This window comes from Mesoplodon mirus, assembly GCF_964341445.2.
Source record: "Mesoplodon mirus genome assembly, chromosome: 5".
In the NCBI taxonomy this organism is placed as follows: Eukaryota; Metazoa; Chordata; class Mammalia; order Artiodactyla; family Ziphiidae; genus Mesoplodon; species Mesoplodon mirus.
The window spans coordinates 44137990-44164502 of NC_138980.1; the positions used below are offsets into that span (position 1 = coordinate 44137990).

At 53.2% G+C, this 26513-nt stretch overlaps 1 protein-coding gene across 1 annotated transcript in view; it reads left to right on the plus strand.

Moving 5' to 3' along the window:
* Positions 1-26513, plus strand: part of ELL (elongation factor for RNA polymerase II) — an 80233-nt gene that overhangs the window by 30088 nt on the left and 23632 nt on the right. Inside the window, exon 2 of the mRNA XM_082622170.1 lies at positions 22004-22051. Coding sequence (XP_082478296.1) covers positions 22004-22051 — 48 coding nt within the window. The remainder of the gene's footprint in view (positions 1-22003; positions 22052-26513) is intronic.

The window sequence follows — 26513 nt, forward strand, 5'->3', positions numbered from 1 at the left end:
CTGCGGAGCAACTAAGCCCGTGCGCCACAACTACTGAGCCTGCGCTCTAGAGCCCAAGAGCCACAACTACTGAGCCTGCGCTCTAGAGCCCGCGAGGCACAACTACTCAGCCCACATGCCACAGCTACTGAAGCCCGTGAGCCTAGAGCCTGTGCTCCGCAACAGGAGAAGCCACTGCAATGAGAAGCCTGTGCACCATGACGAAGAGTAGCCCCCGCTCGCCACAACTAGAGAAAACCCACACACAGCAACAAAGACCCAATATGGCCAAAAATAAATAAATAAACAAACAAACAAACAGCCAAGAAACCTCCAGATTAAAGGTGGCTGATGAGACGGGGTGGCTCAGTGCTGTGTGCTGTTCTCCTCACTGGAGGGAGGGCAGTGGGAGGACACCACCGAGCCAGGTGGCAACGTGGAAGGTAGACAGTGGTGTACAGTGTCCCGTCAGTAATGAACATGGTGAAGCTGGCGGCTGTCATGTGGTTTACTCCTAGGAGACGCACTGAGTGTTTAGGGGTGAAGCACAGTGGTGTATGCAACTTACTCTCAATTGGTTTGGGAAAGCAAGTGTGTGCACCCAAATCTATACGTTATGGCGTGCATGTGTGCGTAGGGGCAGAGAGCTTGTGGGCAGGTCAGTGTGGGGTTTAAAGGTATTTGGGTATTCTTTGTGCTCTTGCAGCTTTTCTGTGAGCTTGAGATTATTTCCAGATCATATTTAGGAGAGATAGCCAGGCAGGGACGTTTGTTCCCTGCTCCCGGAAGCAGCGTCTCACCTGCCACACGGTGTGGTTGGGGCTGGCTCACGTCTCTACTCTGCATGCGGCTGAGCCCTGACTTGGGTGACCTGGTGCCAGACCATCTGCGCTGGAGACCAGCAGTGATAGGACATCCTCCTTCCTGGGACTCATCTTCAGACCAGCCCAGCATGTCTGTCAGGGAGATGTCCTCACCTGGTGGCAGGAGTCTGAGTGAGCGTGCCCCACTGGGAGCCTTTCTGAGGAAGCCTCAGTTGAGGAGTCAGCCGGGTGGATGCAGGGAAGAATGCCTCAGACAGTGGCTTAGGGCGGGTGTCACACAAGTGCTGGGTTTGAATATCGTAAAGGGGGTCACCGTGAGCCCCCAGGGCTGCAGGATGTGATTTGACGAATGCTTATAAGAGTCCTGGAAGGACTCCTCATTTACGTCTACGCTCTGTTCTCACTCAGATCCGCAGTTTGCTCAGCAGAACTCCAGCTGCCTTCTGGCTTCTGGGGCGCGTCAGCTTTACACAAATACACAATGCTTAATCTTGTCACTTTGAGCCGAGATCAGTCACTTTTGTTTTTAGGCAGGTGACAAGATGTTCTGTAAAAAGGTGGCTGATGGTTTCAGACTTCTGGCTCATTTGTGCTTTCAGGGCAAGGCTCTCCTCCAGCAGGCTGATGAATGAAAATGGATCTGCAGAAACAGGAGCGCCCCGTGCAGCTCCAGCGAGGACGCTGGTCAGCCTGTTGAGGAGGGTGACAGGAGCATCCAAAGCAGCATGACCCCATTGATGCTGAAGGAAAGGCAGTCAGGGGCAAAGATCTGTCCTAAAAGAGTAGAGGGCCCTCCGCCCCCTGGTTTGGGGGGCGGTCCTGGGTTTGAGTGTGTCCTCTGCCGCTTCCTGAGCTGGTGACCTTGAGCAAAGCTGCTGGCTTCCCTGAGCCTCAGTTTCCTCATGCACCCAGAGCTGATTGTGGAAACACGTGACCTTGTCCACGGGAGGTCCCCACGGTCAGGCTCTTGAGGGCCATTGGGTGCAAGCTGCTGGCAGAACGCATGCTGCTCCCACCCCAGAAGAGACCAGCATTGCTGCCCCACCTGCTCTGCAGCATGGGCCCAGTTTGGTGACATTTCTCGTTGGGCTGTTTGCTCTGGGGGCAGGTCATGTTTCTAGGGGGGCAGTCAGTTGGTGGACCTTGGTGGACACCTGTGCACAACTTAACCCAAGAACAGGGCTGATCCTTTTGCTGATGGGAGCCAGGTGGCAGCTGATGTGTTTGGAGAGGCGGCCTGGGCCAAGCGTCACTCGCTGCTCACCTGCCGGGGGCCCGTGGGCACATTTCTCAGAACTCCAGGTCAGGAGGAGTGTGGTGGAGGCAACCCGCCCCGCAGACTTCCCAGTCAGCCCGTCCGTGCTCAGAGGGGGCTGTACTCACCACCCAGCAGCGGCAGCTGGCAGAGAGCCCTTTGAGGGGTTGGTCTGAAGCCAATGGCTGGGATGACAGCTGGATGGGCAGCTGGGCCCTGCCTCTCTGGGCTCCAGCAGCTCCTGAGTGTCCAGAGTCAAAGTCCAGGTTGTTCCAGGAAGGCCTGTTCTGTCTGTCAGGGTGATAGAGGATCCTCCTGTTCCCAGAGACTGACACCTGGGTCTGTCGGAGGCCAAGCAAGGATCGGAAGGGACTGATCCGTTCTGGGCTCTGATAGTGATGAGACCTGAGTGCCCGACAGCCACACGGGTCCTCACTGTGGAGATCTCTGCAGGTGCAGGACTCAGGGCAGTGTTGGCTCCCAGGGCCTCCCCGAGGGTCCAGCACAGCCCGGCCTCGGCCAGGTCAGGTTAGGTTCTGTTTCTCAAAGACAAGTTTAAAAATGTGCCGATTTCATACAGCCTGCTCCATGTCAGACCCTGTGAGGTTGAAGACTTTCTTGGGACATGTAGCTGGTAACTAGGGGCCCATATCTGAGCCAGCCACCTGGCTGCTCAAAGCCCTATCCCCAAACTGCAGGCTGCACCCAGGCCCAGCTGCGTGCATGGCGCCCTAGTGCTCCTCCAGGAGAAGGAAGATTGTGGGCTGAATTCAGTGGTGTTGGCTTTCTGAGGCCTTGCTGCCCAGAACACACACCTCACACGTGTTTGTTTGTCACGTTTGTTCTGCTCTCTCCTGCCCCACACATTTGAGGGCAGGCCAGGACAAGCCCTGGGCCCAGTCAGTGCCCACCCCCTGGTGCCACAAGAGCATGCCAATGACCGAGGGACCTGTAGGCGGGTCCCAAGCCCTAGGCCATCTTTTCTCCCGGATTTTTTTTTAAACAAATTCTTGTTTTATTTTTTTTGGCCCTGCCACGCAACTTGTGCGATCTTAGTTCCTGACCAGGGATTGAACCCGCGCCTTTGGCAGTGAAAACGCGGAGTCCTAACCACTGCACCGCCAGGGAATTCTCTTCTCCCAGGTTTTGATGGCTCTTTGAGACTTTTGGAGTTTTCTGGCTCAAAATATCAGAGTTGGGCTTCCCTGGTGGCGCAGTGGTTAAGAATCCACCTGCCGAGGCAGGGGACACGGGTTCGAGGCAGGGGACACGGGTTCGAGCCCTGGTCCGGGAAGATCCCACATGCTGCAGAGCAACTAAGCCTGTGTGCCACAACTACTGAGCCTGTGCTCTAGAGCCCGTGAGCCACAACTACTGAGCCCGTGAGCCACAACTACTGAGCCCGTGTGCCACAGCTACTGGAGCCCGTGTGCCACAGCTACTTAAACCCACGTGCCTAGAGCCTGTGCTCCGCAACAAGAGAAGCCACCGCAATGAGAAGCCTGCACACCACAACAAAGAGTAACCCCGGCTCGCTGCAACTAGAGAAAGCCGGTGCGCAGCAACGAAGACCCAACGCAGCCATAAATAAATAAATAAAATTAATCTTAAAAAAATATATATATATCAGAGTTGCTAGAAAGAGAGAGATTACCCAGCTCTCTGGGGAGGTTGGCTTGTCCAGACGTTTCTCCAAGCCTCTAGGATGTCTCTGGAACCCTCAGGAACAGTATCCCAGCCTGTGCTCCAAGGCCGTGTCTCTGACCCAACCTTGTGGTAGAGGCAGCCTTTACTGCCCAGCTGCTCGAGAATCGGCTCTGCTCAGAGGCAGTCTCCCTTCCCGGGGTCCCCAGCTGGTGAGTGGTGGTGTGTTCAAGGCAGGGTCTGCATGGTGAGGCCTTTTCTGTGGTTCTGAGCAATTAGGATTTACTCCTTTGCAGTGGTAGAAGTGGCGGAGGGTGTTGAATATGGTCTGGAGCTGATGCCTGAAGCTGGTCAGAGGCTGGTGGGGTGGAGAGGTAACATGGACTTGGGAGCATGTGTCCGAGGTGACACTGTGGGACCAATGCTGAGTGAGCTCCTAGGCTGGGAAGGCAGGTCCCTGACCTGGCAGCTCCCAGGTCCAGATTGCAGGTCATTTGTGTGTGTGAGAAGGAGATACAGGAGAGTGACCCTGCTGTGGGCACCAGCTGGAGGCCACGGGGTAGGGTGGGGGATCACATCCCAAAGGGGAGAGAAGGCCGAGTTCTCAGCCATGGCATTTATTTGTCTGTGATTTGTGCCTGCATCTCCTGGGACAGGTTTGGGGCGCTTTGTAGGTGATGAGAAGGGAGCAACTCGAGCTGAGCTCCTCGCCGAGATGCAGAGCAGCATCCTAGGCTGTGCCCCAGAGGACCCAGGCCATCTAGGTCAAGCCCTCAGCTTCCTTAGAGAGAGAGAGACAGAGACAGAGAGAGAGACAGAGAGAGAGAGATCATGTTGCCCCCAGGTCATGGGCAGAGGACAAGTTAGAGCAGAGTGAAGTTTGATGCTGAGTTCAGTGCCTGATGATGAGTTTTAGTGAGCATTTAAAAAGGAAAAACAGGGACTTCCCTGGCAGTCCGGTGGTTAAGACTTCGCCTTCCAATGCAGGGGTTGTGCGGGTTCGATCCCTGGCCGGGGAGCTAAGATCCCATATGCCTTGCAGCCAAAAAAACAAAACATACAACATAAAACATAAGCAGTATTGTAACAAACTTTATTGTAATAATGACTTTAGAAGCGGTCCGCATCAAAAAAAAATTCTTTTTTAAATATTAAATAAATAAATAAATAGAAAGGAAAAACAAGCCCACCCAGCATTCAGGCTCCTGGCGAGGCACGTCAGAAGCGCAATGGTGCAGAGTGCCCCAGATATCTTCCTTCCTATTTGTCTGCATTTCCGGTGTGCTTCCATCAGCCTTGTCAAGGGCTCCCTGAAAGAGAGTAAGATGAGGCCAAGGACACAACTCCCTGCTCAGAGGGAGGGGGCCTCAGGTCCCCAGAGCAGAGCAAAGGGCCTGGGCTGCAAACTCCGAGACACGGTGCTGTGGTCCTTTGCGCGAGCTTGCTCTGTTCCCACAGGGCAGCGGTAACACAGACAAGATGAGATCCGAGGTTCGGCCATGTGGGGACAGGGAGCTGAGTCCAGCGTGTGGACCTGGCTCCTCCGCAGGCTCTGCTCAGTGCTGCAGGGTGCGTGTGCCGGGGGCGTGCAGCAGGTACTGACGTGGGGCGGCTTCTTAATTTTTCTATTTGAGGAAAAGCAGATGGGAAAGATGAAATAATAACGAGGCAAAGGTGTTGAAAAGAGGGCCTGGCGCAGGCGTGGGTTGCAGAGCTCAGAGAGGTGGCAGGGTTGGTGGCTCATGAGAGCGCACTCCCCTGGGGGCAGGCCTGGGATGTGCTGCAGGCAGCTGTGGATGGAACAGGGCTCAGCGGAATAGGAGCACTTTTTTGTGTTTTTTTTTTTGCGATACGCGGACCTCTCACTGTTGTGGCCTCTCCTGTTGAGGAGCACAGGCTCCGGATGCGCAGGCTCAGCGGCCATGGCTCACGGGCCCAGCCGCTCTGCGGCATGTGGGATCCTCCGGACTGGGGCACGAACCCGTGTCCCCTGCATCGGCAGGCGGACTCTCAACCACTGCGCCACCAGGGAAGCCCCAAGGAGCACTTTAATGTGAAGAATTGTTTAGCAAATGTTTGTCTTATCCCATTACTACGGGGTCACGTGCTTTTCACAGTTTGGATAAATTGTGAAATTGGGATGCAGTCTAATGGGGCGGTGACTGAGCATGAGCCGTGTGAGGGCCCCAGGACTGGCCTTCCTGTGAGGTTGGGATCAGCTCTGCTGGTGGACTGGGGCCCCCAGCCCTGCCCTGTGACCTCCAGCAGCTCTGCCCCCTGTCTGTACCTTATTTTCCTCAGTCGTAACAGCAGGAACCCTGATATCTGAGTAGTCAAAGATGGGAGTGAGTTTCTTGATGGAGGCCTGCTGTCCTTGATACCACAAGTCACCATGTTCAATTTGGCTGTGATTTCCATGGAGAGCCTGTGCCCAGCAAGTCCGTGCAGCTCCCCTCCAGTCAGGGCTCAGATGCCACCCACCCACCGACATTTAAGTAGAACACACACCAGACCCTGCCCTGCGGGTCCTTTTGCCCTTCCTGTGTACTGACGTCCCCTGTGCTCTGACTTGTCCAGTGCCCCTGTGTAGAGTCACTGCTTTGGACACCTGGGGCAGTCGTGTCGGCTGGCACACGAGGGACCCGGGACCCGGCAGGGGAGTGGTCTTGGTTCCACATGGCCTAGGCCTGGCTTGTTGGCTTTATGGGTGTGTGAGCAGTGGAGCAGCGTGTGCTGCCGCTCAGGGTGAGGCAGGGGTATCAGGGGCGGGCAGGACACCACCTACCCCACCCCACCCCACGGGTGTTGTGAGGCTGAAACCAGATGATGTCCTCAAACCCTGCACCATCTGGCTGGTCAGCACCCAGGGAGCGTCTGGGGTCATGATGCAGAGAGCATGCAGACATGGGACTCTGAAGGAGACCCTGCAGTGGGATCTGGCGGGGGTGGTGGTGTTGGACTCAGCAGTTCTCTGGAACTTCTTTTCGCGGAGAGGAGAGGGAAGTTGGTAAGAATTTAGAAGGTTTTAATAAAATGGAGCCATTCAAAAAAAAGAAAGGAGCGGAACTTCCCTGGTAGCGCAGTGGTTAAGGATCCACCTGCCAATGCAGGGGACACAGGTCTGATCCCTGGTCCGGGAAGATCCCACATGCCGCAGAGCAACTAAGCCCGTGCCGCACAACTACTGAGCCTGTGCTCTAGAGCCAGCAAGCCACAACTACTGAGCTCGCATGCCACAACTACTGAAGCCCACGCACCTAGAGCCCGTGCTCTGCAACAAGAGAAGCCACCACGATGAGAAGTCCGCACACCACAATGACGAGTAGGCCCTGCTCGCCGCAACCAGAGAAAGCCTGCGCGCAGCAACGAAGACCCAACACAGCCACAAATAAATAAATAAATAAATAAATAAATTTTTAAAAATAGAATTAAGGACTGCTTTTTGAAGGACATTGTTAAGAGACTAAAAAGACAAGCCACAGACTGGGAGAAAAATCTTTGTAAAACTCATCTGCTAAAGCTCTGGTATCTAGGATATAAGAAGAACTCTCAAAACGCAATAATAAGATGACCCAGTTTTAAAAAATGCGTTGGAGATTTGTATAGCTTCACCATAAAGATTCAAGAATGGCAGATTAGTCCATGAGAACATTCCACGTCATTAGGGAAGTGCAAATTGAAACCACGAGATACCACTTCACACCTACGAGAATGGCTAAAATAGAAAACCTGACAACATTAAATCCTGACATGGGCGGGGAGCAAGTGGAACTCTCCTTCCTTGCTGATGGGACTGCAGAATGTACAGCCACCCTGGAAGCCAGTGTGGCCATTTCTCATGAAATTAAACATACACTTACCATTTGGACCCAGCCATCACGCTTCTGGCTGTTCATCAGGTGAAATGAAAACTCGTGTCTGCACAAAAACCTGCATGTGAATGTTTATAGCAGTTGATTCATTAGTTCCCCAAACTGGAAATGACCCCAGTGTCCTAACTTAGTCTGCAGATGGATGAACAGACTGTAGTATAATATGGTGGGTTAATACTAAGCAGTCAAAAGGAATGAACTTCTGGTGACAGCAGCCTGGTTGAATCTCCAAGGCATTATGCTAAGTGTTGTGTGGTCAGCCGGGTAAGGGCCCCCTTACCTATCGATGTCCAGGCCTTAACCTCTGGAACCTGTGAACGTGACCTTATGTGAAAAAAACGACTTTGTAGGTGGGAGTAAGTTAAGGATTCTAAAGCAGACTCACAGATACAGAGAACAAACTAGTGGTTACCAGTGGGGAGAGGGAAGCAGGGAGGGACAGTATAGGAGTAGGAGATTTTTTTTAAAAGGGTTATTATGGGATTATTTGAAATCATGTGGGTGAAACTTCTGAAAATTGTAAAGCACTGTAGAATTTAAAGAATCTTTCATTCAATAAGTTTTAAAAAATAGTAAAGTATGATAAATGTAAATCTATGTTTAGATAAAAAAAAAGCTAAGAAAAAATTATTTTAAAGAGTTAAGGATTCTGAGATGGGATTATCCTGGGTTTATAGGCCCTAAATGTGATCACAAGTGACCTTTTTTTTTTTTTTTTGCGGTACGTGGGCCTCTCACTGTTGTGGCCTCTCCCATTGCGGAGCACAGGCTCCAGATGCTCAGGCTCAGTGGCCATGGCTCACGGGCCCAGCCGCTCTGCGGCATGTGGGATCTTCCTGGACCGGGGCACGAGCCTGTGTCCCCTGCATCGGCAGGCGGACCCTCAACCACTGCGCCACCAGGGAAGCCCCACAAGTGACCTTTTAAGAGAGAGCAGAGAGAGATTTGATGCAGAGGAAGAGAAGGTGATGTGACTACAGAGGCAGAGGTTGGAGTGATGCGGCCATAAGCCAAGGAATGCCTGGAGCCTCCAGAAGCTGGAAGAAGCTAGGAAGGATCCTCCCCTAGAGCCTGCAAAGGGAAGTCAGCCCTTCCAGTGATGCTTTGATTTCAGCCCAAGGATACTGATTTCTGGCCTCCAGGACTGAGAGAATAAACTTCTGTTGTTTTACGCCACCAAGTTAGTGGTGACTTGTTACATAGCCACAGGAAGCTAATACAGTATGATTCCATTTATATGACCTTCTAGAAAAGATGCAACCATACGGACAGAACACAGATTGGAGATCACTGGGGATGAGGGGAGAGTTGGAGTACAGGTGGGCATGTGGGAATTGCAGCAGAAAGGAAGGTGGCCCGTCTGGTGCTGACCGTGTTTATTTGCTGACCCAAGAAGAGCAAACAGAAATGCATGGGAAGGTGTCAGGGACAGTTGCAGGTGATTTACATCTGTTTTTCTAATCCTCAGGATGTCTTAAAATTTTTTCCCTAAGCTTTCTGTGCACTTCTGTGACTTTAGGTAGAAATATTTGCTGTGCTGGCCACCGTGTGGGTCCTGATTTACACCTGGCTTATGGCCACTTGGAATCCCTTTTCTTGCCTTTACATGTCCCTTCACATAATGATGAATGTTGTGCCGTCCTCCCGGCCAAGGGGAGGAGCTGCTGTGGGCCCCTGTGCTGGCCTGCCATACCCTTGCTCTGCTGTGACCTCATCAAGTAAGGGTAGAAGAATCTTATCAGTGTGTCCGCCCAGGTTTCCCAGCTTGGCCCTGAGCTGGCCACGCCCACAGGACTGATCTGGGGATGCATCCCAGGCCTTCCTACCCGCCTGTGGTTCACACAAATGGCCCCTCTTGGTCCCAGACACTGTCTAAACTCTCTATGGTCTCAGCATCCCACTCGGAACCTGCCAGGAAGTTGCAGGGAGGATTCCTGAAAGCCGTTTCCCAATCGTCTCTGCTTTACTGGAAATTGGGGGACAGTTGCCAGGAGGTCGGCTGACAGGCAAATTTCCCAGGACCTAACCTCGCCCTTTGCTGGCCACGCACTGCTCAGGAGAGGTTGGATCCCAGCTCTGCAGAATCAGTTCATGGGCTACGTTTGTGCTTTGTAGAATCAGAAAGACAGACTCTTTAAGGAGGAACAGAAGCCTTCCCTCCCATCACTTTCAGGCACCTCTGAGTTACGGGGGCTTCAGGCCACAGGGAGCATGCTGCCTGGGCACAGTTGCCACTGCCCCCAGTGGGCACTTCAGGACCGAGAGGGGCAGTGTTGGGTACTGATGCTCCCCACGTTCAGCCAGTGGTGGGCATCCTGGGACTGTGTCCAGATCTGCCCCGTCCTTGATGGTCCTTCCACCTCCACTGGCTCCATCCCTTTCCCCCACGTGAAGCACCAGCTCTGTGCTCACCAGCCTCACACCCTCCCACACTGTCCATTCAGTGTGCCTTGGGTGGGGGGTCTTGTACATGTACACTTAAAAAAAATTATTGTGGGATAGGGAGGGTGGGAAGGAGGGAGACGCAAGAGGGAAGAGATATGGGAACATATGTATATGTATAACTGATTCACTTTGTTATAAAGCAGAAACTAACACACCATTGTAAAGCAATTATACTCCAATAAAGACGTTTTAAAAATTATTTATTTATTTATTTATTTATGGCTGCGTTGGGTCTTCGTTGCTGCATGCGGGCTTTCTCTAGTTGTGGTGAGCGGGGGCTACTCTTTGCTGCGGTGCGTGGGCTTCTCGTTGCGATGGCTTCTCTTGTTGCAGAGCACGGGCTCTAGGTGCACAGGCTTCAGTAGCTGTGGCATGCGGGCTCAGTAGTTGTGGCTCACGGGCTTAGTTGCTCCGCGGCATGTGGGATCTTCCCGGACCGGGGCTTGAACCCATGTCCCCTGCATCGTCAGGCGGATTCCTAACCACTGTGCCACCAGGGAAGTCCTGCACTTAAAAATTTTTTTTTAATTAAAAAAAATTTTGGGGGGGGCTTCCCTGGTGGCGCAGTGGTTGAGAGTCCACCTGCCGATGTAGGGGACACGGGTTCGTGCCCCGGTCCGGGAAGATCCCACATGCCATGGAGCGGCTGGGCCTGTGAGCCATGGCCGCTGGGTCTGCGCGTCCGGAGCCTGTGCTCCGCAACGGGAGAGGCCACAACAGTGAGAGGCCCGCGTACCGCAAAAAAAAAAAATTAAATTTTTAAAAATTAAAAAAATTTTTTATACAGCAGGTTCTTATTAGTCATCAATTTTATACACATCAGTGTATACATGTCAATCCTAATCGCCCAGTTCATCACACCACCACCCCCACCCCCGTGTGGCTTTTCCCCCTTGGTGTCCATACGTTTGTTCTCTACATCTGTGTCTCAATTTCTGCCCTGCAAACCGGTTCATCTGTACCATTTTTCTAGGTTCCACATATATGCGTTAATATACGATATTTGTTTTTCTCTTTCTGACTTACTTCACTACTTCACTCTGTATGACAGTCTCTAGATCCATCCACGTCTCAACAAATGACCCAATTTTGTTCTTTTTATGGCTGAGTAATATTCCATTGTATATATGTACCACATCTTCTTTATCCATTCGTCTGTCGATGGGCATTTAGGTTGCTTCCATGACCTGGCTATTGTAAATAGTGCTGCAGTGAACATTGGGGTGCATGTGTCTTTTTGAATTGTGGTTTTCTCTGGGTATGTGCCCAGTAGTGGGATTGCTGGATCATATGGTAATTCTATTTTTAGTTTTTTAAGGAACCTCCATACTGTTCTCCATAGTGGCTGTATCAGTTTACATTCCCACCAACAGTGCAAGAGGGTTCCCTTTTCTCCACACCCTCTCCAGCATTTGTTGTTTGTAGATTTTCTTATGAAGCCCATTCTAACTGGTGTGAGGTGATAGTTCATTGTAGTTTTGATTTGCATTTCTCTAATAATTAGTAATGTTGAGCAGCTTTTCATGTGCTTCTTAGTCATCTGTATGTCTTCTTTGGAGAAATGTCTATTTAAGACTTCTGCCCATTTTTGGATTGGGTTGTTTGTTTTTTTAATATTGAGCTGCATGAGCTGTTTATATATTTTGGAGATTAATCCTTTGTCCGTTGATTCGTTTGCAAATATTTTCTCCCATTCTGAGGGTTGTCTCTTCGTCTTGCTTATGGTTTCCTTTGCTGTGCAAAAGCTTTTAAGTTTCATTAGGTTCCATGTGTTTATTTTTGTTTTTATTTCCATTACTCTAGGAGGTAGGTCAAAAAAGATCTTGCTGTGATTTATGTCAGAGTGTTCTTCCTATGTTTTCCTCTAAGAATTTTATAGTGTCCGGTCTTACATTTAGGTCTCTGATCCATTTTGATTTTATTTTTGTGTATGGTGTTAGGGAGTGTTCTAATTTCATTCTTTTACATGTACCTGTCCAGTTTTCCTAGCACCACTTATTGAAGAGACTGTCTTTTCTCCATTGTATATCCTTGCGTCCTTTGTCATAGATTAGTTGACCATAGGTGCGTGGGTTTACCTCTGGGCTTTCTTTTTTTTTTTTTTTTTTTGCGGTACACAGGCCTCTCACTGCTGTGGCCTCTCCCGTTGCGGAGCTCGGGCTCCGGACGCGCAGGCTCAGCGGCCATGGCTCACGGGCCCAGCCGCTCTGCGGCATGTGGGATCCTCCCAGACCGGGGCACGAACCCGCGTCCCCTGCATCATCAGGCGGACCCTCAACCACTGCGCCACCAGGGAAGCCCTACCTCTGGGCTTTCTATCTTTTTTTTTTTTTTTTTTGCGGTACGCGGGCCTCTCACTGTTGTGGCTTCTCCTGTTGCGGAGCACAAGCTCTGGATGCGCAGGCTCAGTGGCCATGGCTCACGGGCCCGGCCGCTCTGCAGCATGTGGGATCCTCCCGGACCAGGGCATGAACCCGTGTCCCCTGCATCAGCAGGCGGACTCTCAACCACCGCGCCACCAGGCAAGCCCTGGGCTTTCTATCTTGTTCCACTTTTTATTTTAAATCTTTTCACATGGGAATGTGCATGGGTTGTGGGATGAAGATGAGAATAACGATTGCCCCCTGGCCGTCAGTCTCACCCTCTGAGCTTTTACCTATCTTGTCTCAACTTTTCCCTGTGCCCTCCTCATTCCCCCATTTTTGGTTTGTTTGGTTTTGCTAGAGCATCTTTAAAACGATCCCAGGTATCTTTTCATTTCATCCATGGCTATTTCAATCACTGTGTTGAATGTCAACAGATACAGACTTGTGTTTTTTAGACATCGCCTCCGCGCAGCTCCCTGAGAGCACCCTTGCTGGCTCTCCACAGGCTCTTCACTGAGGCTAGTTCAAGCAGGGTCCACACAGAGCCACATGCGACATTCGTGTTAAGTCTTTGGTAATTTATAGCACTCCATTCTTCCCCTCGAGCCATTCATCTGTTGAAGAAACCAGTTCATCGGTCCCAAGGAATTTCCCATGTCCTGCCCTGGCAGTCACTGTCCTCGTTGCTTTCCACGTGGCAACAGCTAGCTTAGGGCTTCTCGGCCTTGACTTCACTGACGTCTGGGGCTGGGTCACTCTGTGGTGGGGCCATCCTGTACGCCGTAGTCTGTTGGGCAGAGTCTCTGGCCTCCATCCATCAGATGCCAGGAGCAGCCCCCCACAACCAAGTTACGACGTCCTAAAGTGTCTCTGCGCGTCGCCAGTGTCCCCTGGGGCAGAGTCACCCAGTGGAGAACTGCAAGTGTAACTTGATGCCTTACCCACTGCACTTCCTACAAACTGGTCGCTAGACCTGGAGGTGGATTTCGTAAGCCACTTCCTGTTGCTTCACCCTCGAAGTGTTCTTCTCCATGGGAGAGAGAAGAGGATCCCGGCCGTAAGCTTCCTTCTCGCCCTCGCCCCATCTTAGGGAAGAGGAGTTTCGGGCCAGGATTCACACCTTCTCCCACAGGCCTGCCTGTTCCCCTGCCCGTCACTGCCCTGTGCCCACCCTGTTTTTTCTTACATGCATCAACATCTTTACTAAACAGGTTTCTTCACCCAAGTTGCGCCCCACGCATTGGGGAGCTGCCTGGGGGCTGAGTGACCTCAGGGCGTGGACGCCCCTGCCCTGCTGTGTTGAGGCCTCCCCACTGCCCACCACTGCCAGGCCTCCCAACTCAGCCCTGGGCTCTCGGGCAAAGCATGGCACTAGCAGTGACACTCGTTTCGCCCTCCCTGCACTGCTACTGGGGGGTGGTGTTCTGCTACTCGGGGTGCTGACAGGGCCGGTGTGGGGGTCGGTGCCTGCTACTCGGGAGGTGCCACGCTGGGCAGCTTGGCCCCGGGGGAGGGCGTGACCTGTGAGCCTGTGATGTGAGCGACACAGGCCCTCAGAGGGTCTGAAGAGACTATAAGCGTGTCATGTATAATGCTGCCAGCCTGAGGCGTAGCCTGTGCATGTACCAAGTGTGACAGGCATGGAGATGGGCGGTGTTGTGCCTGGGGGGTGGTGTCATGGGAAGTTACATTACCTGGTGGCTTGTTAATCACTGTCTGAGGGCTGACCCGAAAGCTGCTGAGGAGACAGGGAAGTGGGCATTGCCCAGGCTAGTCTGTCAGTCCCTCTGGCTCCCTAAAATGTAGAGGAGGTAACAGGATGGCAGGTACCCCTAACAAGTGGTGCGTCCTTGATCCTGTGAGCTGTCAGCCCCTGCAGGGAACAGCCAGCCAGAAGTCAAGGAAGGACCATGTTTGCACGTTCAGCCCATGCACCACCAGGGGCGTCCTAGCTGCTGGGGTCCAGGGCAGGCTGGGTGGGTCTGGAGGGTGACGCTGGTCCTACTATAAAGACACCTCTGCCTGTTTGCTCAGAAGACACTGTTGGTACCACATCTACTTTCTGAGAGGGCCCACGAACCCAGAGGGGCCCCTGTCTCGCTTATACCATGGCTGCCCTCAAACCTTGCCTTCTCGGGCTTCCCTGGTGGCACAGTGGTTAAGAATCCGCCTACCAATGCAGGGGACACGGGTTCGAGCCCTGGTCCGCGAAGATCCCACACGCCGTGGAGCACACCGTGGAGCAACTAAACCCATGCGCCACAACTACTGAGCCTGAGCTCTAAGGCCCGTAAGCCACAACTACCGAGCCCACATGCCACAGCTACTGAAGCCTGAGCACCTAGAGCCCGTGTACCGCAACAAGAGAAGCCATGACAATGAGAAGCCCGCGCACCGCAACGAAGGGTAGCCCCCGCTCACCGCAACTAGAGGAAGCTCGCACGCAGCAACGAAGACCCAACACAGCCAATCAATCAATCAGTCAATCAATAAAACAAAAACCTTGCCTTCTCACCCATGGCTGGTGTCTCTGCCACCCTTGCTGCTTGCAGTCCACCTCAGCGTCTCCGCTTCATCTCCTTACGCCATGTGCACTGTGCCCCTTACTTGTTCCTTCTGTGTGCAGTCACGGCCATGTGGTGTCCTCTCTGTGTCCAGCTCTTCCACTCTGTGAGGCATGGCCTGGGACCCTCGAGGCTCGGGAAGTACCCCTTGAGGGCAAGAACGGGTAAACGGTCCGACCAGGCCAGAGGTGCACGTTCAGCATGTCCAGAGGCAAATATGCGAGTCCACCTGCTCCACGTCCCCAGAGCTGAGGTGCAGGGAGGTCTGGGTCAGCTCTGGCACCGGGAGACCACGCCCTCCCAGTTAATCTCCTGCAGTGGGTCAGATGGTGTCAGGACCCTGGGACAGTCTGCTCCCGTCTCCCCCTCCTCCTCCTTGCCCCTGGTTGCCACCCATTTAGTGTTGCACATCCAGATCCCGCACTTCATTATGGTTATTTATGCCTTCAACTATCAATTATCTTTTACAGAAACATAATGAGAAAGAGGTCTTTCATGTTCATAAATGTTCACCATAACCTGACAGTCTTCATCCTCTGTGCAGATCTGCATGTCTATCTGGTGTCACTCTCCCTTCCTCCTAAAGAACTTCCAGAACCTTCCTTGTAATGCAGATCTGCTGCAAATAGACTCTCTCAGCCTTTGTCTGAACAGATCTTTATGTCACCTTCTCTTTTCACTGTATATGGAATTCTGGGTTGGCAGTGTTCTTGCCTCAGTATTTTGAAGATGTCCTTCTGTGGCCTCTGAGCTTGTTTCTGACATTTGGCCTCATGAGTGCTTCTCCGTTTGTGGTACATCAGTCAGCCCGCTGCACTTGTTTGCTTATGGTGTGTTGCCACGTGGTTCTTTGTTTTCTGCTGGAGCTTCTTAGGTCTGTGGATTTATAGTATTTGTCACATTTCGGGGTTTGAGGCCATTATTTCTTTGGATATCATGCCCCTGGGACTCCAGTTACATGTATAATGGATTTCTTAGTACTGTCCCACGGTTCACCACGGCTATTTTTTTTTTTTTTTTTTTTAGTAATCTTTTTATTTTCCCATATGCACGCACACACGCATATCTACAGAGTTCTTGTCGGAGTGTGCAAGCGGCGTGGGAAGACAGTTTTCACCTAACATACGTTTCTGGGCCATGGCCCTGCACCGCCATCTACGCAGCACTCCATGGCAAGGTTCCAGAACGTCCCACACAGCCTTGCGGTGCTCATTGCCGCGGTGAGACATCTGGACGTCTTTCTCATGTCCGGGCACTACTTCGGCTTTTCCGTGTTCCTACTCACACAGACTGGCCTTGGGCGCCTGTGGTAATACTCCTCCCCTCACGCTTCCCATGCCTGGATTTCCCACCGTCTAGGGCCACGGGCTGGCCTTCCTCACCTCCCACAGTCTTCAGACACGCAGCCGGGCTCACCAAGGCTTTGTTCATTTTCCTGTAGTTTTTTTTCTGTGTGATTCGTTTTGGGTAAATTGACATTACTTTGTCATCGGATTCACTAACCTTTTCTTCCACAGTGTTTAACGTTAATCCCACCCCGTAAGTATTTCATCAAGATACTGCATTTCTCAGCTCAAGAAGTTCCATGTGACTCTCCTCTGGTACTTCATATTCCTCTTCTCACCAGTTCAAGGTTCCCTTTAAGCCCTTGAGCATTTTAAATTTAGAATAGTTGCTCTAAAGTGAAACCCTTGTCTGATAATTCCATCTTCTCTGTCCTTTCTGGGTCTCTTTCCATTGACTGATTTTTCTCCTGGGTTAAGGTTCACATTTTTCTACAGCTTCACATGTCTGGAGAGTTTTGGTTTTTGGATACTGTGTGTTGTAGATTCCATGGGATTGTCTGCTGGATTTTATTGTCTTAAAGCGTGTCAGTTCTGCTGGCTGCTGGCAGGCAGTTTGGTTAGCAGTGGATCAGCTGATGTTGGGGAAGCTTGTTTTTGAAATTTCTTAGTAAGGGGAATAAGAGAATCCCTTAAATGAGGGCTGGTTTAGCTCCACTGCTGAGTGGTGCAGTGAGGACTCCTCTGGGCTGGCTGTCTATGGCGTCTCCTGGCCCATATTCCTGCGCTTGGGGCCCCACCCCAGGGAGAGACCTGAAGCCTTCCTGGGCAGCAGCTCAAGGCCCCCTGCAGGTGCCAGGAGCTGTCCCTCTGCACTGTCCTTACCTTCATGGCCCTTTGCCCGCACATGCAGTTCCTTCAGCCTCCCTGGCCCGTGGTCCAGAGGTTCCTGGAGGCAGTGAGCTGAGCAGTCCAGAGGCTCCCTTGGCCGTTTCCCTTCTTTCACATCTCTGGGCAGTGCTGCCTGCGTTCACTTTGAAAGCATTGTTGTGTGTTTTGTCCAGCACCCTAGTTGTCACCAGTGGATGGCTTATCTGGTCCCAGGTGGTCTGTCTGGCCCTGACATGGGGGCCTGCTTGTGAAGGAACTGAGAAGATTCAACGGGACGGCTATCTATCCATTCACCCCTCCATCCATCCAGTGGATATTTCCTGGGCTTGGGTGGCCCACCATGGCCTTCCAGTGGTGGAAAGGCCTGCCCCCTCTAAGTGGAGTGCAGGGCATGAGTCACCGGCCTAATCACCAAAATCTCCAGACAGAAGGTTGGAGGTGACTGCAGCAGACGTGGCTGTGTCCTCCTGGGGTCAGCCTACAAGTCCCTGAAGGGCTCAGAGAAAAGGAGGCTACAAATTTGTGTACCACCCAGCACAGAGAGCCTTGGAGGTGGCAGGTGGAGTTGGATCCTGGCCCTGTGTGGGTTTGGGCGAGTCATTTGACCCTCTCTGATACTTGAGGTTTGTGGTGGAGTTTAGCAATAACAAGCCTAAAATGCAGCTCTTAGCCTGCGGCCTGCAGGATGTGTTCCTGGGTGCCATGTGCCCTGGTCCCGTGGTGCCCCCCCTGCTCAGGATGGCTCTGGGTCCCGAGCCTTCACCAGGCTGTTAAGTCAAGGGAAGTGCAGGTGGGCTGTTCCTCAGGGATCCTGGATCTTTGGCTTTCAGTGTGGCCTGCCTGCAGGAGGCTGGAAGTTGCCGGCCTGGGGCCTTGAGGCTGCCCTGCCCAGGTTTCCCCGGAGCCTTCGGGAACAGCCAGCATCAGACCTGCACAGTGTGCAGCGCTGCTAGTGGACCGCAGCCACTCCTCCTCCCACCAGCCCAGTGGCCACCCACTGGAGTCAGGCACAGGCCTTTGATGGGTGGGGCTTGTGTCCTGAGTGCACCCAGTGGACACCCAGCAACCTCCAAGTGAGGGTCCCCGTTGGCGTCCCCTGCAGCTTGCTGGTTGGAGTGGGAATTAGCCCAGATGGTCCTGTCCTGCCTTGTTTAAACAGCAGAGGGTGGAAGTGGGGCCATGGCCCCAGGTGCTGGGAGGCACCTCTGTCATTGTGAGCGACCCATATGGCAGGGTTTCCAGAGGGGCCCACGGCACTTGGGGTTGCCCTCAGACTACCTGCCCCACTTTGAACCTGACTCAGAAGGAAGGGAGAGAACCGATGAGTTATCACGTGACCAGCTTCCTTCCGATAGCTTCTTGGAGGTGACAGGGCTGGATGCACTTTGAGTGATTCAAATAAAGTGTATTTGCTTCACAGTAAGCACCTAAAAACTTCTGTTTAAGAAGATAGAAACTTTACTTTGATCTAAAACAGATCTCCATTTCAGGTAGCCCCTGCGCCACAACAAAACAGTATGTGCCAAAGGCCACTTTGGTGGATGTTGAAGACGCACAAGTAGTTTTTAAGTACATTTTAGAACGCTTTAGAAAATTCTCTTTTCTTAAGCCTTCTTGTAACAATTTTAATTTTGTTGTGCTTCATTAAAATGTTATTGGGCCTCCGAGCTGGGAGTCTGTGACAGGTGGGATGGTCACGTGCCAGTGTGCAGGGCACTCCAAAATCAGAGACTCCTGCAGCCCTTGGAGAGGTGCCCTGGCCAGTGCCTGTGTTTCCTCCTGGAAACCGGATGGGGGGGACACAGTGGTGAGCAGGCAGCTTACCTACAGGCACCCCATGTGGAAAGTTCTGCAGAAAGGGTCAAGGCTGTCACCCCCAGGACAGAGGAGAACTGATGGGCGAGAGCCACGGCCAGCTTAGGCAGCTGCATTAACCCAGATCATTGAGGGTGGGCCCTCTGGTGCCAGCAGATGTGCTTTTGACTGCTCTTGGTCGCCAGCTGTTAGGCGGCATGGGCTGAGTGCCATTAGAATACACCTCAGGGGAGGGACTTCCCTGGTGGTACAGTGGTTTGGACTCTGTGCTTTCACTGCTGAGGGCCCGGGGTCAATCCCTGGTCAGGGAACTAAGATCCCACAAGCTGCGAGGTGCAGCCAGCCAGTCAGTCAGTAAACAAACAGCCAGCCGCGGAGCAACTAAGCCCATGCGCCACAACTACTGATCCTGCGCTCTAGAGCCCGTGAGCCACAACTACTGAGCCCACGTGACACAACTACTGAAGCCCGCGCGCCTGAAGCCCATGCTCTGCAACAAGAGAAGCCACTGCAGTGAGAAGCCCGTGCACTGCAACGAAGAGTAGCCCCAGCTCGCCGCAACTAGAGAAAGCCCGCGCACAGCAACGAAGATCCGATGCAGCCAAAAATAAATAAATAAAATAAATAAGTAAATTTATAAAACAAACAAACAAACGTACCTCAGGGGAAGTCCCTGGCGGTCCAGTGGTTAGGACTCTCTGCTTTCACTGCCAAGGGTGCGGGTTCCATCTTTGGTCAGGGAACTAAGATCCCATAAGCTGTGGAGCGTGACCCAAAAAAATGGAAAAAAAGAAAAAAGAATACACCTCAGTCATTGACCAAGTGTCATTGACTCCTCTTTTTGTTCCAAAGCCTTCCAAATGGGGCCTCTTGTCCCCTCTGCCGGCACAGTGGCTGGTGGAATTTAGACAGATCTTGGCTTGGTGTCTTTTTTGCTAATAGTGATAGACAGGTGGCCCATCACCCACGTGTGTGTGTGCGCGTGCGTGTGCGTATGCACACACGCGCGCACAGTGGTATGAGTGAATTGCTCTCTTGTTGACGAGAAGGACCTGGCCTGATCCTCCTACTGGAGGGAGGAGACACCACAAGAACCCATGTGACCCGGACCCTGGTTCTATGATGAAAGTCAGGCGGCATGGGGACATGCACTTGAAGCCAGCCCTCCTGGCATAGTGGAGGAAGCTTGGGCTTTTAGACCTCTCAGCTAACTTCTCTACAGTATAAAGTCTTATTCTCAGTGCCCTTGGGGATTGAATGACTTTGTGAGAAAGGAGTCTCCCAAATAACTTGCTTGACAACTAGGCCAGTTAAATCCTTCACTAGATGGCCCACAGGGAGCGTGTGATCCAGGGGGAGGATGGCCCACCACACCATCAAGTCAGCCAGGCACCAAGGGGGCTGCCCTGGTGGAGTCTCTTCTGGGAAGGTGTACCCTTCTTAGTTCCTCTCCTTCGCTACCTAAATCCGGGCTCGCATCATTGCTGACGTCATGGCCCCTGTCCCCCAAGCCCCTGGAACACAGAGGCCTTGCTGTGTGTGGATGACAGACACACATGGTGCTGTGGTCAGCCCCGAGCTGAGTCTTGCATGGAGGTCTGGACCGAGAGACCTGGGGGCACGACAACCAAGTTCTGCATGCTCTCTACTACCATGGTGTCCCACGTCTCTGCTCCGGGCTTTGCACTTGCTGTTCCCTGGCCAAGAACACCCTGACTTCCTAGCTTTCATGATCAGGTGATGTCAGTAGAGAGCTCCGTAATGACGACAGACAGGGTGGCTTTACCTTGACGCCGGCCTGGTGGTGAGGAGTGTTGTGCTTTAGAAGTGTGGGGTGGTTTCTGGGGTGTCAGATCCCATGGAGGTAAGTGCTGGAGCTCCGTGTGACCTCTCAGGTCTGCTCCAAATGGCAGAGTCCTTGGAGATCCTTGGCAAAAGGGGAGGCTCCTGGTAAGCAAAGTGGGGTGAGTGTGTGGCCCACAGGGTCCAAGCTGGCTGAGCCCTGTCTCCCTCACATGCCTACAGCCCTCGGCCCAGTGGCTGACGGGGTCACGGGCACCAAGAGGCCAGTCTGCCCACTGGTTGGTTCTCCCCACGTGTATGTAGCTCCTCTACCCACCCAGCGCTTGCGGGGGGCCGGACATTCTGGGTGGGGAGCAGACAGGTAGCCACTCCAGGCGCTCTGAGAGAGGCGTGGGGGGGCCCAGGTGGGAGAGCCTCCCCTCCCTCTAGGGGGCGCTAGGGTGGAGACCTGAGAGGTGGGCTCTGATGGAGGTGGGAGAGCCCAAGACGTCGGCACCCTGTGGAGGAACTGGGGAGGACAATGGCCACAGAGGCCAATTTGGGTCCTGTGGGTTTGGGGGTAGAGGGAAGGGGTTGTGGTGACAAACCAGCGCTACCCTGTCGGGTGATGTCTGCTACACAGAAGGTGGGTGCTGAGGGCCCCAAGATAGCTGAGAAAGAGAGGTGCGACCCTCCATCTGGATCCGTGTTCTTTCTAAAATTCCACCAGAAGGCTGATCTCTGAATAGCTAAAGCTTAAATTATTTTGAGTTTTTTGGTGTATTTTTTCTTGTGACATTTGGAAATTCCGCCACTCCAAGTGCAGTGACAAGCTGCTCTGAAGCTGTGACGTGGGAGCTGGGCAGGCGTTGGGCTCTGTCCTGCCAGGGTGTTGGGGGGCAGGGCGTCACCTCATCAGCCTGCCTCCTAGCTGGTGGTGCTCACCTACCCCGATTCCTTTCCAGCGGGGTGTCTCTGAGGCAGGATGACCTGGGCTGATGTTGGTGTTTGGAGAATGGGGAAGGGGGGCTGCCCATGGCCTGTATCTTCACTCTTGCCTCTCATGTGTACCTTCAGCCCTGGCTCCTGTGCCATCTGAGGAACTCCTATTGATCCTTCAAAACTCTGCTCCGGTAACCTTTCCTGTAATTTTCAACATGTGTGGGTTTTTTTTCACCCCTCCTGAAAACGCTGTCCTTATCTGGCTCCTTGTATGACTGGGAAGTGAGTCTTTGGATTTCCAGATATCTTTATTGACATTTTTCCATCTTGCTTTTTTGCAGGACTCTGTTTCACTGAGACCTTCGATCCGATTTCAAGGAAGTCAGGGGGTGAGTCTTTTTTTGGTCTTAATCATATTTAGAATTGTGGAGCTGGTGTGCTCCCTGCCCTGTTAGGGCTTGCTGGGCACAGCAGCTGGCTGGGAGCAGTGTTTTGGCCCCATCCACCTTTGTGCCAGGCTGGGCCCTATGCTGAGTCAAGATCTGCCTCTGGTTGTCTCCAGGCTGGTCCTGTGGCTGGGGCCACACCAACAGGCCATCTGTGGCCTGAAGGCAGCTCTCCTGTCCAGTGGCTCCTCAGTCTCTCCCACTTCCTTCCTGTAGCCACCAAACCCCTGTTCTGATTTGATCTCTGTGCGGATTCAAAACTATGGCCCCAGAGCCCAAGCAAGCCTGGAACTGTGCCCCCGCCAGGGTGGGACACTTGTCTCTGTCGGTGGACCTGGGACCATGGGTGTTTGTCTGGCTTTTGGTACTGGGCAGGGGGGTTATAGAAACTCAACATTCCCAGTTTTTCGTGAAAGATATTTGATTCTAAGTAACCATCTTACAGAAAAATTGGGGAATGGAAGAAAGGGTGGGTTGTCCATAATCCTTACCCACCCCAGGTCTTAGGACTCCCATATCGTCCACCTACCAAAGGTGCTTTAGAACACTTTAGTTTTTCTTCTAGTCTTCGTTGCAAGACTTTTTTTTTTTTTTTAATCTGAAGAGTTGCCATATGTGTCTAAGTCAGTTTCCACCTGACAGCCTGCTGGCTTCTTACAGAACCAGGGGTTCTGTGGGTTTTGCCCCAGCCAGCATGCTCCAGAGAGATGGAGCCTTGAGGAGATATGTGTCTGCATGTGTAGATACATTGATACCAAGAGATTTATTGCAAGACATTGACTCATGTGGTAGTGGGGCTGATGAGTCTGAATTCCATGGGGCAGGTAGGAGCTGGCACTGGGGTTCATAGGCGAGCTTCCTCCTCCTCAGGGAAGCCTTAGTTTCCTTCTTAAGGCCTTCAGCTGATTGGATGAGGCCCACCCAGAGAATGAAGGGTCATCTCCTTAAAGTCAGCTGGTCGTGGGTGTCACTGCATCTACAGAGTACCTCCACGGCGCACCCAGATTACCATTCATAGAGTCACTGGGGGCTGTGGCCTGGCCAGGGGGACACACGAACTGACCATCACACCAAGACCAGTCAAGGTCGGTGAGACGCCCTTAAAGGCCCCAGGGCCCTGCCCCCGACCCCCCCCCCCAATGCCTCCTCTGGGGCTTCCTCCACACCTTCATTGGCCCCATCAGTCTTCTGCCAGTCACCCATTTGCAGCCTCCTCTTTATCTTCCCTGAGACATTTCCCCAGGGGTTGGAGGTCAATGCTGGGCTTGCTGCCAGACTGGTCCAGTGGCGCCCTCTTGTGGCCCATGATCACTCTGTGCCCTCAGCAGCCGTGGGAAGATGAGGAAGCCAGTGCACGGGTTGGTGTTCATTTATCCAGTGAGCGATGCTTTCTAGTCAGCAAGGCACCACTTGGCTGCTCATAGAAGCGCTGTGAGGTTCTCCTGGGTTGTATCCTGTGTCGCCGAAATTCCTGTGCAAAACCTAAGAGCCACATCCATTGAAGTTAGGGGTCCCAACATCTTAGTTTTAGACTTATGCTTTGCCCACATTTCCTTCCTTCTGGGCATTCTCATGTGTAATGGAGTTCCTGGAAGGTTCTGAGGGTGTGGAGGCCCTGCGCTGCAGCTTGGGGCAAGCCAGGCCATGAGTCTCCACTAAGAGGCTATTCCCTGTATGAGACCATGTGAGGGCTGGAGGGGGCTGTGTGACGAGGGGGGTGCTTTCCCAGCTTGCTGTGAAGGATCAGGTGCTGAGTCTGCCCCTTATGACCTCTGGACCTTGTCCTTCTCCTCCTGGGCATTGATGGAATGTGACCATTCCTCCCTGCCAGGTGTGAGAGGCCTGGCCTGGTGCCAGGCACACAGCGGACTCTGTCCTGGCCAGGCCTTATCTGCATGGTCACTCAGAGCGGAGGAGGGGAGGAGTCAGGGTGCCTCGCTGTCCACTCTCACTTCTCCTGGTCGCTCTGTACACTCCACCTGTGAGGTTGGAAATAGAGTAGGAGGCTGGCGGGTCGAGTTGGGCAGGCTCATTGTTCCTGATGCTTGGGCTGACTCGATGTTCTGGACCCCATGTAGGCTGACAGGGCCCACTTCCCAGAGGCCCATGAAGCTGGCAGACTGAACATTGAGACCCTGTTTGCTCCTTAGCTCAGGGACCTTGGCCAGATCTTCTCCCTCTGTCCCTTGGCCTCCCTGCCCAGGAGATGGGCCACCCACCTCGAGGGTTGTATGCAGGTTAACATGGCCTTAGGAGAACCAGAGTCCTCCCTGCAGTCCAGAACCCGCTCACTCAGTTCCTGGTGCTAATCCCCACCTGATGTGAATGCAGTACAGCTGGCGTAGGGTCTTGGTGTCACTCAACTCCCGGGTTGGGAGTCACATCCAGTCCAGCCACCTCCCCGCCCGTGCTGTGAGTGCCACAAGCGCTGGGTGCTGTGCGGCTGGGCCCCGGTGTTGGCTGGCTCCTTGGGGCGGCTGTATGGCATTGCCAGGTTCCCCGGAGAGCCTGGCCCCACCTGTAGCACGTCCATGATCTAGGGCATCTAGGGCATCGTCTTCAGAGCAAAATGCTCACCTTTGTTTCATTTGCCGTGTACATGTGTGTTCTCTGCCCTCTCACAGACACTGAGCTGGCTGACCTGGGCCCCTCTGCCATCAGGGGTCACTTCTAAGGTGTCAGCCCCTGACAGCTCGTGAAGCGTCAGGCTGCAGAGGGGAAAAGAAAGCCCCACTTGGCCGGCTGCAGCGCAGCACTCTTCAGTTGATGAAAAAAGAAAGAAAGGGAAGTAGGTTTGGCATCCAGGGCTGTTGAAGGCATTTGCATGTGCTGCAGCAGGAACCCAAATGACAGTTTACAGAATGAGGTTTGGTGGCACTTGTCAAGGGCCTTTGACTGGTGTCTCTGTGATCTAGGAGCCAACTCTGCGGGAATCATTAGGGATGTGCGCAAGATTGAGCCACAGGGGTGCTTGTTGCTGTGTCACAGGGATAACTTGGAAAGCCCGGGAAGGGGCGGGCAGGTGGGCGGGCGTTGTGCACTCCTGCTTCCCAGGGCCCACAGCTTGCGGGAGCGGCTCTCAAGAAGGAAATAGGTGCTTAGAAAGCGCCCTGGGTTTGGGGTTGAGGAAGCTAGCCTCCCAGTGGGCGGAAGAGGCCACTACAACTCTTAGGAGTTGTATTCAGCTGCGCAGTAGTAACTCTTTAGCCAAAACATATTTTATTCTGAGGGTTCCCTGGAAAAGAAAAATAATGAAAACAAACATTCTCTGAAAACCCCTCTGGCTAGAGAGAGCCTGGCTTGTCAGTTTGGTTCCTGTGTGTGCCTGTTTTGTCTTGTTCTTACCTGACTGGAATACCAAGTGCTCCCCACCATTTATCCCCCACCCAGCTCGGGACTTGATTTGTCTCATCGAAGCTCCCACCTGCACCGCAGACAGACCAGGCCCTGCAGGTCTGGGGGAGGGCTGCCGGCCTGACTTGGGACAGATTTCAGAGGGGGTTGATTTAGGGCTCTGGCAGGGACTCGACCTACTCGCAGCGGAACCAACACCCCCTCTTGGGCCTCAGGCCTCAGAGGCGGATGTCAGCCCCTCAGGCGCCCAGGACCATTTGGGATGGGACAAGGCTGTTTGTTGCTCCAGGTCCATCTGTTCGTCTGTGCACACAGACACATGCTTAAGTTTATGGCAACTCCCTCTGCCTCCCCATAACCAGGAGTTGGGGCTAACATCAGATGCACCCAAACCTGCCATGCTCGGGCCAGCTGAGGGCCACGTGGTGGTCCCCATGGGACAGCCGAGACTCGGTCCAGAAGGCACACGTACTGCTAAGCGGGGGCCAAGTTTCAGAAAATGTGTGGAGCTCTCTGCTGTCACAGAGAAAGCCGCGCATTCCTGAGCCATTCATGCCCAGCTGGCTGGTTTCCCTGCTGGTTTCCAGTGACTGGTAGCCATTAACCAGCATCATTAACCAGCAGCAAAACAGCCTGTTAACCAGAGGATTCCATAGGCGGTGGTGCCACAGAGCTGGGGAGGGCCTGGGGCTTGAAGAGCCTCCAGTGCCAGGCTCCAAGCAAGCCTCCCCTTCCCACCATCCTGCAGCCCCAATAGCTGCACAGACCCTCCTCTGGGCTCTGTGCTGTGCCCCCGCCTCCAGGATTTTGGAAGTGGCCAGACATACCCATGTGGAAAAGGTTCTCACAGGGTAAAAGGATCACAGTGAAGGTTCCACCACACCCCTGCCCAGAGGGAAGCATGGCTGCATCAGGACTCATGCTGTACGTACCCTCTCCTTTCCTCTTAGGGGCGATAGCCTGATGGGGACTGTGGCAGTCATGGCAGCCACTGCCCTTTGAGCAGACTGAGATGGAAAAATGCCACCTGGGGAGCCTGGTCTCTGCCGGA